Source organism: Ambystoma mexicanum, chromosome 12 (assembly GCF_040938575.1).
Source record: "Ambystoma mexicanum isolate Mex_15411 chromosome 12, UKY_AmexF1_1, whole genome shotgun sequence".
Classification (NCBI taxonomy): domain Eukaryota; kingdom Metazoa; phylum Chordata; class Amphibia; order Caudata; family Ambystomatidae; genus Ambystoma; species Ambystoma mexicanum.
In genome coordinates, this window is record NC_090936.1 from 1,236,456,106 (window position 1) to 1,236,472,137 (window position 16,032).

General features: G+C 50.5%; 1 protein-coding gene across 1 annotated transcript in view; it reads right to left on the reverse strand.

Moving 5' to 3' along the window:
* The window catches only part of STAB2 (stabilin 2), a 1,783,079-nt gene that overhangs the window by 1,347,226 nt on the left and 419,821 nt on the right, over positions 1–16,032 (reverse strand). The window contains exon 18 of the mRNA XM_069629923.1: positions 3,501–3,653. Within this exon, the coding sequence (XP_069486024.1) occupies positions 3,501–3,653 (153 nt within the window). The remainder of the gene's footprint in view (positions 1–3,500; positions 3,654–16,032) is intronic.

Below are 16,032 nucleotides of genomic sequence, written 5' to 3' on the forward strand. Positions count from 1 at the left end.
GTGCCAGCTACTCACATTTCATAGGATCCCTTCAAAGGGCCAGGATCCTCGCTGAGGCCAGAGATTGACACATGGTGCCGGCTACTCACATTTCATAGGATCTCTTCAAAGGGCAAGGATCCTCGCTAAGGCCAGTGATTGATACTTGGTGCTGGCTAGGCACATTGCGTAGGATCCCTTCAAAGGGCCAGGATCCTCGCTGAGGCCTGAGATTGACACATGGTGCCGTCTACACACATTTCATGGGGTCCATTCAAAGGGCTAGGATCCTCGCTGAGGCCAGAGATTGATACATGGTGCCGGCTACACAAATTGCATAGGATCTCCTCAAAGGGCCAGGATCCTCGCTGCGGCCAGAGATTGACACATGGTGCCGGCTACTCACATTTCACAGGATCTCTTCAAAGGGCAAGGATCCTCGCTGAGGCCAGTGATTGATACATGGTGCTGGCTAGGCACATTGCGTAGGATCCCTTCAAAGGGCCAGGATCCTCAATGAGGCCTGAGATTGACACATGGTGCCGGCTACACACATTTCATAGGGTCCATTCAAAGGGCGAGGATCCTCGCTGAGGCCAGAGATTGACACATGGTGCCGGCTACACAAATTGTATAGGATCTCCTCAAAGGGCCAGGATCCTCGCTGCGGCCAGAGATTGACACATGGTGCCGGTTACACACATTTCATAGGATCCATTCAAAGGGCCAGGATCCTCGCTGAGGCCTGAGACTGACACATGGTGCCGGCTACACACATTTCATAGGATCCATTCAAAGGGCCAGGATCCTCGCTGAGGCCAGAGATTGACACATGGTGCTGATTACACACATTGCAGAGGATCCCTTCAAAGGGCCAGGATCCTCGCTGAGGCCAGAGATCAAAGGGCCAGGATCCTCGCTGAGGCCAGAGATTGACACATGGTGCCGGCTACACACATTTCATAGGATCCCTTCAAAGGGCCAGGATCCTCGCTGAGGCTAGAGATTGACACATGGTGCCGATTACACACATTGCAGAGGATCCCTTCAAAGGGCCAGGATCCTCGCTGAGGCCAGAGATCAAAGGGCCAGGATCCTCGCTGAGGCCAGAGATTGACACATGGTGCCAGCTGCACACATTTCATAGGATCTCTTCAAAGGGCCAGGATCCTTGCTGAGGCCAGAGATTGACACATGGTGCCAGCTAGACACATTGTGTAGAATCCCTTCAAAGGGCCAGGATCCTCGCGGAGGCCTGAGATTGACACATGGTGCCGGCTACACACATTTCATAGGGTTCATTCAAAGGGCGAGGATCCTCGCTGAGGCCAGAGATTGACACATGGTGCCAGCTACACACATTTCATAGGATCCATTCAAAGGGCCAAGAGCCTCGCTTAGGCCAGTGATTGACACATTGTGCCGGCTACACACATTTCATAGGATCCCTTCAAAGCACCAGGATCCTCTCTGAGGCCACAAGCACCAGGATCCTCTCTGAGGCCAGAGATTGACACATGGTGCCGGCTACACACATTTCATAGGATCCCTTCAAAGGGCCAGGATCCTCGCTGAGGCCAGAGATTGACACATGGTGCCGGCTAAACACATTTCATAGGATCCCTTCAAAGGGCCAGGATCCTCACTGAGGCCAGTGATTGACACATGGTGCCGGCTACACACATTTCATAGGATCCCTTCAAAGGGCCAGGATCATCGCTGAGGCCAGAGATTGACACATGGTGCCGGCTACACACATTTCATAGGATCCCTTCAAAGGGCCAGGATCATCGCTGAGGCCAGAGATTGACACATGGTGCCGGCTACACACATTTCATAGGGTCCATTCAAAGGGCGAGGATCCTCGCTGAGGCCAGAGATTGACACATGGTGCCGGCTACACACATTTCATAGGATCCATTCAAAGGGCCAGGATCCTCGCTGAGGCCAGAGATTGACACATGGTGCCGGCTACACACATTTCATAGGATCCATTCAAAGGGCCAGGATCCTCGCTGAGGCCTGAGATTGACACATGGTGCCCTCTACACACATTTCATAGGGTCCATTCAAAGGGCCAGGATCCTCGCTGAGGCCAGAGATTGACACATGGTGCCGGCTACACACATTTCATAGGATCCCTTCAAAGGGCCAGGATCCTCACTGAGGCCAGTGATTGACACATGGTGCCGGCTACACACATTTCATAGGATCCCTTCAAAGGGCCAGGATCCTCACTGAGGCCAGTGATTGACACATGGTGCCGGCTACACACATTTCATAGGATCCCTTCAAAGGGCCAGGATCCTCACTGAGGCCAGTGATTGACACATGGTGCCGGCTACACACATTTCGTAGGATCCCTTCAAAGGGCCAGGATCATTGCTGAGGCCAGATATAGACACATGGTGCCGGCTACACACATTTCGTAGGGTCCATTCAAAGGGCGAGGATCCTCGCTGAGGCCAGAGATTGACACATGGTGCTGGCTACACACATTTCGTAGGATCCCTTCAAAGGGCCAGGATCATTGCTGAGGCCAGATATAGACACATGGTGCCGGCTACACACATTTCGTAGGGTCCATTCAAAGGGCGAGGATCCTCGCTGAGGCCAGAGATTGACACATGGTACAGGCTACACATTCAGAGGTTTAGCAGATGGGGGAAGGTATGGTCTAACAGCCAGTAAACAGAGACAAGGGGGTTCAGACAAATAACCCTTTTGGCGCCTGAAATAGTTTGCATTCGCCCTGGATGGTGTAAGGGCCCTGTGCAAGACTACGAGGTGGTCGACGTACTCCGCACTGGCTCCAGTATTACTAGTCATGAGGCTGTTGCATGCTCTGGCTAAGAGGGCACAATTAAGGACCAAAGGGGTGTATTTATACAAAGGAACAAGAACCAAAGATCAGTTGTTTCCCTTCCCCTGCACTGAAGCGTCTCATCCTCTCTGGGGTGGCGAAAAAACAGAGAGAGGCGCAAACACAAGGGGGGTACTCCCAGTCAGTCTTTAAAACAAACCTTGCAGAGACTGTGGACATTTCATAGCCTCCTTGTGACGTCACAGAGAAAGACCAGCCTATTGTGACAATGTCGCCCCTTCTGTATATGGCATGACACACCGCAATAAAAGGACCAGGGAAAGTTCCGGAAAAGAAAGGCGTGCTGCTGAGAGATGGAGAGGGCTCCCTTGGCTTGTCTATCATTCACTCGTTCTCTGATATGTCTCCAGCTCTGCCATTCCATGGCTGCTCTCCCACCCATTGCTCACACACTGTGTGGGTGGAATACTTCACCATACACTGGACCAAATGCCACATTCTTTGCGGAATTCAAGCCATGCCCAGTTTGCGGCCTGGCATAATGGACGTGATTGTACCATCCTGGCATATTTTGCAATGGTGGCGCTGAAGGAGCTGTAATCAGGTTAGAAGAAACGTAAGGAATATAGGCCTACAAAATGATTATCTGCTGTCAGTGCGGATGTCAGCATTAAACTATACACCCACCGGTATTTACCTTTTTTATTTCGCTTTTGGTGTCATCACATCTGTGAGGAAGAACCGGCAGGATTGAGGGAGGACACAGGACGCCGTCCAGGGTGTAGATGCGACCATTCTTTGCAGTGACGTCGGCTTCCACAATGTTTAAACCATTCACTAGAATGTTTCCCTGCAGACAAAAGAACAAACAAGCGAGTCCGCAATGTAAATGTCTGTGTACTGCACATGCAAAAGAAGGACTTCTGTAATACAGATATTAGTTTCAGACATTCATCACATAATGAGCAGCTCCTGGGTGAGTTACTGCAGGCATGTGATGGAATAACGCACACAGGCATTCTCCTGGGTGAGCTACTGCAGGCACGTGGTGGAATAACGCTCACAGGCATTCTCCTGGGTGAGCTACTGCAGGCGCGTGGTGGAATAACGCACACAGGTTCTCTCCTGGGTGAGTAACTGCAGGCACGTGATGGAATAACGCACACAGGCATTCTCCTGGGTGAGATACTGCAGGCACGTGGTGGAATAACGCACACAGGCATTCTCCTGGGTGAGCAACTGCAGGCACGTGATGGAATAACGCACACAGGCATTCTCCTGGGTGAAATACTGCAGGCACGTGGTGGAATAACGCACACAGGCATTCTCCTGGGTGAGCAACTGCAGGCACGTGATGGAATAACGCACACAGGCAATCTCCTGGGTGCGTTACTGCAGGCACGTGATGGAATAACGCACACAGGCATTCTCCTGGGTGAGTAACTGCATGCACGTGGTGGAATAACGCACACAGGCATTCTCCTGGGTGAGCTACTGCAGGCACGTGATGGAATAACGCACACAGGCATTCTCCTGGGTGAGATACTGCAGGCACGTGGTGAAATAACGCACACAGGCATTCTCCTGGGTGAGCAACTGCAGGCAAGTGGTGGAATAACGCACACAGGCATTCTCCTGGGTGAGCTACTGCAGGCACGTGATGGAATAACGCACACAGGCATTCTCCTGGGTGAGCAACTGCAGGCACGTGGTGGAATAACGCACACAGGGATTCTCCTGGGTGAGCTACTGCAGGCACGGGATGGAATAACGCACACAGGCATTCTCCTGGGTGAGCAACTGCAGGCACGTGGTGGAAACAGCAGGAACGTGGTGGAATAACGCACACAGGCATTCTCCTGGGTGAGCTACTGCAGGCACGTGGTGGAATAACGCACACAGGCATTCTCCTGGGTGAGCTACTGCAGGCACGTGATGGAATAACGCACACAGGCATTCTCCTGGGTGAGTTACTGCAGGCACGTGATGGAGTAACGCACACAGGCATTCTCCTGCGTGAGTTACTGCAGGCACGTGATGGAATAACGCACACAGGCATGCTCCTGGGTGAGTTACTGCAGGCACGTGATGGAGTAACGCACACAGGCATGCTCCTGGGTGAGTTACTGCAGGCACGTGATGGAGTAACGCACACAGGCATGCTCCTGCGTGAGTTACTGCAGGCACGTGATGGAATAACGCACACAGGCATTCTCCTGCGTGAGTAACTGCAGGCACGTGCTGGAATAACAGGCACAGGCATTCTCCTGGGTGAGTTACTGCAGGCACGTGATGGAATAACGCACACAGGCATTCTCCTGGGTGAGTAACTGCAGGCACGTGCTGGAATAACAGGCACAGGCATTCTCCTGGGTGAGTAACTGCAGGCACGTGCTGGAATAACAGGCACAGGCATTCTCCTGGGTGAGTTACTGCAGGCATGTGAGGTGATAATGAACACAGGCATTCTCCTGGGTGAGTTACTGTAGGCATGTGATGGAATAATGCACACAGGCATTCTCCTGGGTGAGTTACTGCAGGCATGTGATGGAATAATGCACACAGGCATTCTCCTGGGTGAGTTACTGCAGGCATGTGATGGAATAATGCACACAGGCATTCTCCTGGGTGAGTTACTGCAGGCATGTGATGGAATAATGCACACAGGCATTCTCCTGGGTGAGTTACTGCAGGCATGTGATGGAATAATGCACACAGGCATTCGCCTGGGTGAGTTACTGCAGGCACGTGATGGAATAATGCACACAGGCATTCTCCTGGGTGAGTTACTGCAGGCACGTGATGGAATAATGCACACAGGCATTCGCCTGGGTGAGTTACTGCAGGCATGTGATGGAATAACGCACACAGGCAATCTTGCAATGCAGCACCATTAGATATCCTGGATCAGCGTGGACGCCGGGACTCACATAAGAACACATAACATATTTCGCCTTCGCCTCATGTCAAATCTTCGGATCCCACAGAGACCCCCTGCTGACCCTCGCCTCAAGCATCGACTCTGCCAAATTTCACAACTCTCCTCATCTCCTCTCATGCCATGCGCCCTCCTTGCCCTCACTCAAGCTCTCCTTCCACCCCATGCCAGGACCTCTCATTGCCCTCACTCAAGCTCTCCTTCCCCACCATGCCAGGACCTCTCCTTGCCCTCACTCAAGCTCTCCTTCCCCCCATGCCAGGACCTCTCCTTGCCCTCACTCAAGCTCTCCTTTCACCCCATGCCAGGACCTCTCCTTGCCCTCACTCAAGCTCTCCTTCCACCCCATGCCAGGACCCCTCCTTGCCCTCACTCAAGCTCTCCTTCCCCCTCCATGCCATGACCCCTCCTTGCCCTCACTCAAGCTCTCCTTCCCCCTCCATGCCATGACCCCTCCTTGCCCTCACTCAAGCTCTCCTTCCACCCCATGCCATGCGCCCTCCTTGCTCTCACTCAAGCTCTCCTTCCCCCTCCATGCCATGACCCCTCCTTGCCCTCACTCAAGCTCTCCTTCCCCCCTTGCCAGGACCCCTCCTTGCCCTCACTCAAGCTCTCCTTCCCCCTCCATGCCATGACCCCTCCTTGCCCTCACTCAAGCTCTCCTTCCACCCCATGCCAGGACCCCTCCTTGCCCTCACTCAAGCTCTCCTTCCACCCCATGCCATGACCCCTCCTTGCCCTCACTCAAGCTCTCCTTCCACCCCATGCCAGGACCCCTCCTTGCCCTCACTCAAGCTCTCCTTCCACCCCATGCCATGACCCCTCCTTGCCCTCACTCAAGCTCTCCTTCCACCCCATGCCATGCGCCCTCCTTGCTCTCACTCAAGCTCCCCTTCCCCCTCCATGCCATGACCCCTCCTTGCCCTCACTCAAGCTCTCCTTCCCCCTCCATGTCATGAACCCTCCTTGCCCTCACTCAAGCTCAGGCTAGCGGAACAAAGTGTGCAGAACGTGTGCATCCATTGAGAGGGCTCACCCTGCAGTTCTCCCAGACTGCAGTGGGACATATGGTTCTAGGAGCAAGGTCGGAGCTCCATGCTACTCCACACCTGGGAAAGCACCTGTGGATTGTGCTTAGACTCCCTTTCTAGCTGAAGTTCAAGATCCTACACAGATGGCATGCCAGATAGCAGCCCTATGCTGAGGGGCTGCTCTGGGATCCCAAGTCCTTCTTAGCTCTGCTTTCACACATTCTCAAAGGAACCAAGGACTCTGAGTGCGTAGTGACATCGCAATCAATAATCATCGTAAAGAGGCTAAGGGAGCAGAGTAACTCAGTATCGATTGAAAGGCAATGATAGATTCCTAAAGGAATGGCTTACACCTGTAACAGCAAATGAGCGATCAAAGATCTCAGATCTTGACAAGTGGTGCTGGGGATATGCTGACCTGAGCTATGAGCGGAGTATGTGTGCAGCTGTGCATGGTTCCTGCAGAATGGTGCTGGGATATGCTGACCTGAGCTATGAGCGGAGTATGTGTGCAGCCGTGCCTGGTTCTTGCAGAATGGTAGTGGGATATGGTGACCTGAGCTATGAGCGGAGTATGTGTGCAGCCGTGCATGGTTCTTGCAGAATGGTGCTGGGATATGCTGACCTGAGCTATGAGCGGAGTATGTGTGCAGCCGTGCATGGTTCCTGCAGAATGGTAGTGGGATATGATGACCTGAGCTATAAGCGGAGTATGTGTGCAGCCGTGCATGGTTCCTGCAGAATGGTGCTTGGATATGATGACCTGAGCTATGAGCGGAGTATGTGTGCAGCTGTGCATGGTTCTTGCAGAATGGTACTGGGATATGCTGACTCGAGATATAAGCGGAGTATTTGTGCAGCGGTGCATGGTTCTTGCAGAATGGTACTGGGATATGCTGACTTGAGCTCTGAGCTGAGTATGTGTGCAGCCGTGCATGGTTCCTGCAGAATGGTACTGGGATATGCTGACCTGAGCTATGAGCGGAGTATGTGTGCAGCCGTGCATGGTTCTTGCAAAATGGTAGTGGGATATGGTGACCTGAGCTATGAGCGGAGTATGTGTGCAGCCGTGCATGGTTCTTGAAGAATGGTGCTGGGATATGCTGACCGGAGCTATGAGAGGAGTATGTGTGCAGCCGTGCATGGTTCCTGCAGAATGGTAGTGGGATATGATGACCTGAGCTATGAGCGGAGTATGTGTGCAGCCGTGCATGGTTCCTGCAGAATGGTGCTCGGATATGATGACCTGAGCTATGAGCGGAGTATGTGTGCAGCTGTGCATGGTTCTTGCAGAATGGTACTGGGATATGCTGACTCGAGATATAAGCGGAGTATTTGTGCAGCGGTGCATGGTTCTTGCAGAATGGTACTGGGATATGCTGACTTGAGCTCTGAGCTGAGTATGTGTGCAGCCGTGCATGGTTCCTGCAGAATGGTACTGGGATATGCTGACTCGAGATATAAGCAGAGTATGTGTGCAGCTGCGCATGGATCTTGCAGAATGGTACTGGGATATGCTGACCTGAGCTATGAGCGGAGTATGTGTGCAGCTGTGCATGGTTCATGCAGAATGGTACTGGGATATGCTGACCTGAGCTCTGAGCTGAGTATGTGTGCAGCCGTGCATGGTTCATGCAGAATGGTACTGGGGTATGATGACCTGAGCTATGAGCGGAGTATGTGTGCAGCCGTGCATGGTTCATGCAGAATGGTGCTGGGATATGCTGACCTGAGCTATGAGCGGAGTATGTGTGCAGCTGTGCATGGTTCATGCAGAATGGTAGTGGGATATGATGACCTGAGCTATGAGCGGAGTATGTGTGCAGCCGTGCATGGTTCATGCAGAATGGTACTGGGATATGCTGACCTGAGCTCTGAGCTGAGTATGTGTGCAGCCGTGCATGGTTCATGCAGAATGATACTGGGGTATGATGACCTGAGCTATGAGCGGAGTATGTGTGCAGCCGTGCATGGTTCATGCAGAATGGTGCTGGGATATAATGACCTGAGCTATGAGCGGAGTATGTGTGCAGCCGTGCATGGTTTCTGCAGAATGGTAGTGGGATATGCTGACTTGAGCTATGAGCGGAGTATGTGTGCAGCCGCGCATGGTTCTTGCAAAATGGTACTGGGATATGCTGACCTGAGCTATGAGCGGAGTATGTGTGCAGCTGTGCATGGTTCATGCAGAATGGTACTGGGGTATTATTACCTGAGCTATGAGCGGAGTATGTGTGCAGCTGTGCATGGTTCATGCAGAATGGTGCTGGGATATGCTGACCTGAGCTATGAGCGGAGTATGTGTGCAGCCGTGCATGGTTCTTGCAGAATGGTACTGGGATATGCTGACCTGAGCTATGAGCGGAGTATGTGTGCAGCCGTGCATGGTTCTTGCAGAATGGTAGTGGGATATGATGACCTGAGCTATGAGCGGAGTATGTGTGCAGCCGTGCATGGTTTCTGCAGAATGGTAGTGGGATATGCTGACTTGAGCTATGAGCGGAGTATGTGTGCAGCCGCGCATGGTTCTTGCAAAATGGTACTGGGATATGCTGACTCGAGATATAAGCAGAGTATTTGTGCAGCGGTGCATGGTTCTTGCACAATGGTAGTAGGATATGCTGACTCGAGATATAAGCAGAGTATTTGTGCAGCGGTGCATGGTTCTTGCAGAATGGTACTGGGATATGCTGACTTGAGCTATGAGCGGAGTATGCGTGCAGTGCGCATGGTTCTTGCAGAATGATACTGGGATATGCTGACCTGAGCTATGAGCGGAGTATGTGTGCAGCTGTGCATGGTTCATGCAGAATGGTGCTGGGATATGCTGACCTGAGCTATGAGCGGAGTATGTGTGCAGCCGTGCATGGTTCTTGCAGAATGGTAGTGAGATATGATGACCTGAGCTATGAGCGGAGTATTTGTGAAGCCGTGCATGGTTCTTGCAGAATGGTACTGGGATATGCTGACTTGACCTATGAGCGGAGTATTTGTGCAGCCGTGCATGGTTTCTGCAGAATGGTACTAGGATATGCTGACTTGAGCTATGAGCGGAGTATGTGTGCAGCCGCGCATGGTTCTTGCAAAATGGTACTGGGATATGCTGACTCGAGATATAAGCAGAGTATTTGTGCAGCGGTGCATGGTTCTTGCAGAATGGTACTGGGATATGCTGACTTGAGCTATGAGCGGAGTATGCGTGCAGTGCGCATGGTTCTTGCAGAATGGTACTGGGATATGCTGACCTGAGCTATGAGCGGAGTATGTGTGCAGCTGTGCATGGTTCATGCAGAATGGTGCTGGGATATGCTGACCTGAGCTATGAGCGGAGTATGTGTGCAGCCGTGCATGGTTCTTGCAGAATGGTAGTGGGATATGATGACCTGAGCTATGAGCGGAGTATGTGTGCAGCCATGCATGGTTCTTGCAGAATGGTACTGGGATATGCTGACTCAAGCTATGAGCGGAGTATTTGTGAAGCCGTGCATGGTTCTTGCAGAATGGTACTGGGATATGCTGACTTGACCTATGAGCGGAGTATTTGTGCAGCCGTGCATGGTTCCTGCAGAATGGTACTGGGATATGCTGACTTGAGCTATGAGCAGAGTATTTGTGCAGCCGTGCATGGTTCCTGCAGAATGGTACTGGGATATGCTGACTTGACCTATGAGCGGAGTATTTGTGCAGCCGTGCATGGTTCTTGCCATTCCCTGCTCACTCTTTACCACCACCATTACTCGCCCAAGGTTGCAGTAGGATCTATGCTTTGCACATGCAAGGGTGCTTCATCTGCAGAGACTCCCACTGGAAACAGTAGCTCACTGGTGATAATGGCGGTGGAAATTGATGTGCAGAGGCGACACACGATCCAGTCCACGGCTCGGGGGACGCCAGACCAGAATTCATGGAACGACACTGAGGCAATGTTGGATATTCAGGGAAGAGCCGCATGCTACACACTCTGTGCAAAGCACTGTGCAGCTGTGCATGATTCGTGCAGAATGGTACTGGGATATGCTGACTTGAGCTATGAGCGGAGTATGTGTGCAGCCGTGCATGTTTCCTGCAGAATGGTAGTGGGATATGCTGACCTGAGCTATGAGCGGAGTATGTGTGCAGCCGTGCATGGTTCCTGCAGAATGGTAGTGGGATATGCTGACTCGAGCTATGAGCGGAGTATGTGTGCAGCCGTGCATGGTTCTTGCAGAATGGTACTGGGATATGCTGACTTGAGCTATGAGCGGAGTATGTGTGCAGCCGCGCATGGTTCTTACAAAATGGTACTGGGATATGCTGACTCGAGATATAAGCAGAGTATTTGTGCAGCGGTGCATGGTTCTTGCACAATGGTACTGGGATATGCTGACTTGAGCTATGAGCGGAGTACGCGTGCAGTGCGCATGGTTCTTGCAGAATGGTACTGGGATATGCAGACCTGAGCTATGAGCGGAGTATGTGTGCAGCTGTGCATGGTTCATGCAGAATGGTGCAGGGATATGCTGACCTGAGCTATGAGCGGAGTATGTGTGCAGCCGTGCATGGTTCTTGCAGAATGGTAGTGGGATATGATGACCTGAGCTATGAGCGGAGTATGTGTGCAGCCGTGCATGGTTCTTGCAGAATGGTACTGGGATTTGCTGACTCAAGCTATGAGCGGAGTATTTGTGCAGCCGTGCATGGTTCTTGCAGAATGGTACTGAGATATGCTGACTTGACCTATGAGCGGAGTATTTGTGCAGCCGTGCATGGTTCCTGCAGAATGGTACTGGGATATGCTGACTTGACCTATGAGCCGAGTATTTGTGCAGCCGTGCATGGTTGTTGCCGTTCCCTGCTCACTCTTTACCACCACCATCACTCGCCCAAGGTTGCAGTAGGATCTATGCTTTGCACATGCAAGGGTGCTTCATCTGCAGAGACTCCCACTGGAAACAGTAGCTCACTGGTGATAATGGCGGTGGGAATTGATGTGCAGAGGCGACACACGATCCAGTCCACGGCTCGGGGGACGCCAGACCAGAATTCATGGAACGACACTGAGGCAATGTTGGATATTCAGGGAAGAGCCGCATGCTACACACTCTGTGCAAAGCACTGTGCAGCTGTGCATGGTTCGTGCAGAATGGTACTGGGATATGCTGACTCGAGCTATGAGCGGAGTATGTGTGCAGCCGTGCATGGTTCTTGCAGAATGGTAGTGGGATATGCTGACTTGAGCTATGAGCGGAGTATTTGTACAGCCGTGCATGGTTCTTGCAGAATGGTACTGGGATATGATGACCTGAGCTATGAGCGGAGTATGTGTGCAGCCATGCATGGTTCTTGCAGAATGGTACTGGGATATGCTGACTCAAGCTATGAGCGGAGTATTTGTGAAGCCGTGCATGGTTCTTGCAGAATGGTACTGGGATATGCTGACTTGACCTATGAGCGGAGTATTTGTGCAGCCGTGCATGGTTCCTGCAGAATGGTACTGGGATATGCTGACTTGAGCTATGAGCGGAGTATTTGTGCAGCCGTGCATGGTTCCTGCAGAATGGTACTGGGATATGCTGACTTGACCTATGAGCGGAGTATTTGTGCAGCGGTGCATGGTACTTGCCGTTCCCTGCTCACTCTATACCACCACCATCAGTCGCCCAAGGTTGCAGTAGGATCTATGCTTTGCACATGCAAGGGTGCTTCATCTGCAGAGACTCCCACTGGAAACAGTAGCTCACTGGTGATAATGGCGGTGGGAATTGATGTGCAGAGGCGACACACGATCCAGTCCACGGCTCGGGGGACGCCAGACCAGAATTCATGGAACGACACTGAGGCAATGTTGGATATTCAGGGAAGAGCCGCATGCTACACACTCTGTGCAAAGCACTGTGTAGCTGTGCATGGTTCGTGCAGAATGGTACTGGGATATGCTGACTCGAGCTATGAGCAGAGTATGTGTGCAGCCGTGCATGGTTCTTGCAGAATGGTACTGGGATATGCTGACTTGAGCTATGAGCGGAGTATTTGTACAGCCGTGCATGGTTCTTGCAGAATGGTACTGTGATATGCTGACTTGACCTATGAGCGGAGTATTTGTGCAGCCGTGCATGGTTCCTGCAAGATGGTACTGGGATATGCTGACTTGAGCTATGAGCAGAGTATTTGTGCAGCCATGCATGGTTCTTGCTGTTCCCTGCTCCCTCTTTACCACCACCATCACTCGCCCAAGGTTGCAGCAGGATCTATGCTTTGCACATGCAAGGGTGCTTCATTGCAGAGATTCCCACTGGAAACAGTAGCTCACTGGGGATAATGGCGGTGGGAATTGATGTGCAGAGGCGACAGGCGACACACGATCCAGTCCACGGCTCAGGGGACGCCAGACCAGAATTCATGGAACGACACCGAGACAACGTTGGATATTCAGGGAAGAGCCGCAGGCTACACACTCTGTGCAGTTACTTTTTTATGACCTGACAGCAGCCACATTAATTAACACGGGGTTAGAAAGAAAAATACCTAAACACAACAGTTCTAAAGCCTTCTTTACACTCCTAATCCACGGAGTGCTTAACACATTCTCAAGTCGTAGTATATCGTTTAGGATTAGCTCATTAAACTGCCCCCCCCAAATCCTGACCCATAGTCGAACAGGATTAAACTCCAATATCAAAGAGTCATCTGAGTTTCCCAATTTACTCATTCATCAGCTGTTGATAAAGCAACTCCCAGGACACTTTTCAGGAATTTCTTTTCGATTAAGGATAAAACATTAAGGTTAGTTATACACCAAACTCCAGCCCCATGTTGACGAATACCTAAGGATTTGGCCTCATAAACTTTAATAGCTGGAGGAACAAAATAACCACCAAAAGCAGAAAAAAACGTAAAATTCCTTGATTTTATTGCTTTACCCTACTGGCTAACAAGTCAATTTCGGATTTAGCCCATCTGTGTTAGTTAGCCATATCTTGCTTTTAGCCCATCTGTGGTAGTTAGCCATATCTTGCATTTAGCCCATTTGTGTTAGTTAGCCATATCTTGCATTAAGCCCATCTGTGTTAGTTATCCATATCTTGCTTTTAGCCCATCTGTGTTAGTGAGCAATATCTTGCATTTAGCCCATCTGTGTTAGTTAGCCATATCTTGCATTTAGCCCATCTGTGTTAGTTAGTCATATCTTGCATTTAGCCCATCTGTGCTAGTTAGCCATATCTTGCATTTAGCCCGTCTGTGTTAGTGAGCCATATCTTGCATTTAGCCCATCTGTGTTAGCCATAGCTCGCATTTAGCCAATCTGTGTTAGTTAGCCATATCTTGCATTTAGCCCATCTGTGTTAGTGAGTCATATCTTGCATTTAGCCCATCTGTGTTAGTTATCCATATCTTGCTTTTAGCCCATCTGTGTTAGTGAGCAATATCTTGCATTTAGCCCATCTGTGTTAGTTAGCCATATCTTGCATTTAGCCCATCTGTGTTAGTTAACCATATCTTGCTTTTGTCCCATCTGTGTAGTTAGTCATATGTTGCATTTAGCCCATCTGTGTTAGTTAGCCATATCTTGCATTTAGCCCATCTGTGTTAGTGAGCCATATCTTGCATTTAGCCCATCTGTGTTAGCCATAGCCCGCATTTAGCCCATCTGTGTTAGTGAGCCATATCTTGCATTTAGCCCATCTGTGTTAGTTATCCATATCTTGCTTTTAGCCCATCTGTGTTAGTGAGCAATATCTTGCATTTAGCCCATCTGTGTTAGCCATATCTTGCATTTAGCCCATCTGTGTTAGTGAGCCATATCTTGCTTTTGTCCCATCTGTGTTAGTTAGTCATATCTTGCATTTAGCCCATCTGTGTTAGTTAGCCATTTAGCCATATCTTGCATTTCGCCCATCTGTGTTAGTTAGCCATATCTTGCATTTAGCCCATCTGTGTTAGTGAGCCATATCTTGCCTTTAGCCCATCTGTGTTAGTGAGCCATATCTTGCATTTAGCCCATCTGTGTTAGTGAGCCATATCTTGCATTTAGCCCATCTGTGTTAGTGAGCAATATCTTGCCTTTAGCCCCTCTTTGTTAGTTAGCCATATCTTGCTTATAGCCCATCTGTGTTAGTGAGCCATATCTTACTTTTAGCCCATCTGTGTTAGCCATATCTTGCATTTAGCCCATTTGTGGTAGTGAGCCATATCTCGCACGGACGGACCGCAGGGCAGAGGGAACACACCGCCCCTTGTGGAACCCCTGGGGGTGGTAACTGCCGCACACCAGAAGGTACGACAGGGGAAGGGATATAGGCCACACTTAGTCAGAATAGTAGGGGTAGGAGAGGTACTGCCATTAACTAACCCTACTAATAACGTACCCTTCAGCAGGCACCTCTCAAACTCTGAACTGAACACAAACCATACCTCTACAGCACAACACGACAACAACAAAACAAACCACACATAGTCTCGCCCAACACCACATGGAGGCTACCAACCGAAAAAACACACCTATGCTCAGTGAACGGTAACAATACAGTCTTGGGCTGCCTTCACCGCAGTATCTTGCAATAGGGTCTCATTTACCATATATACCTAGACCAGGAGAATGACTCCCTTCTCCTACTCTGTCTAGAAGAGTTTTGGAGACTATTCCTTGATAGTCCTTTGCACAAGACTTTAGAAAGCTCTTTACTTCGTCCCAACGATTTATGAACAATGGTGTAAGAGCTTTATCCACTCTTCTTCATATTGCTGACACTTTATCAGGGCTTCTTCTATCGTGACTATTGGGGAGATTACTCCCTGACAGTTCTTTGTGCTTTTGGTATTTTTCATATATGCTGAGTTTCCCACTGTGACGGGGGAGTTCACTCCCGGTGAATACTTGACTCTTGGTTCTCTGGGTATTACTACTGTGACGTCGGAGATCACGCCCAAGGAAAACATAACTAGTGATTCTCTGAGTATAACTACTGTGATGAGAGGGATCGCTCCTGAGGCATACTCAACCCTTGGTTCCCTGGGCATCACTACTGTGACGAGTGAGCTCACTCCTGAGGAATACTTGACTCTTAGTACTCTGGGTATCACTGCTGTGATGAGGGAGATCACGCCTGAGGAATACTTGACTCTTGGTTCTCTTGATATCATTACTGTGACGAGTGAGCTCACTCCCGAGGAATACTTGACTCTTGATTCTCTGGGTATCACTACTTTGATGAGGGAGATCACGCCCGAGGAATACTTGACTCTTGGTTCTCTGGGTATCACTACTGTGACGAGTGAGCTCA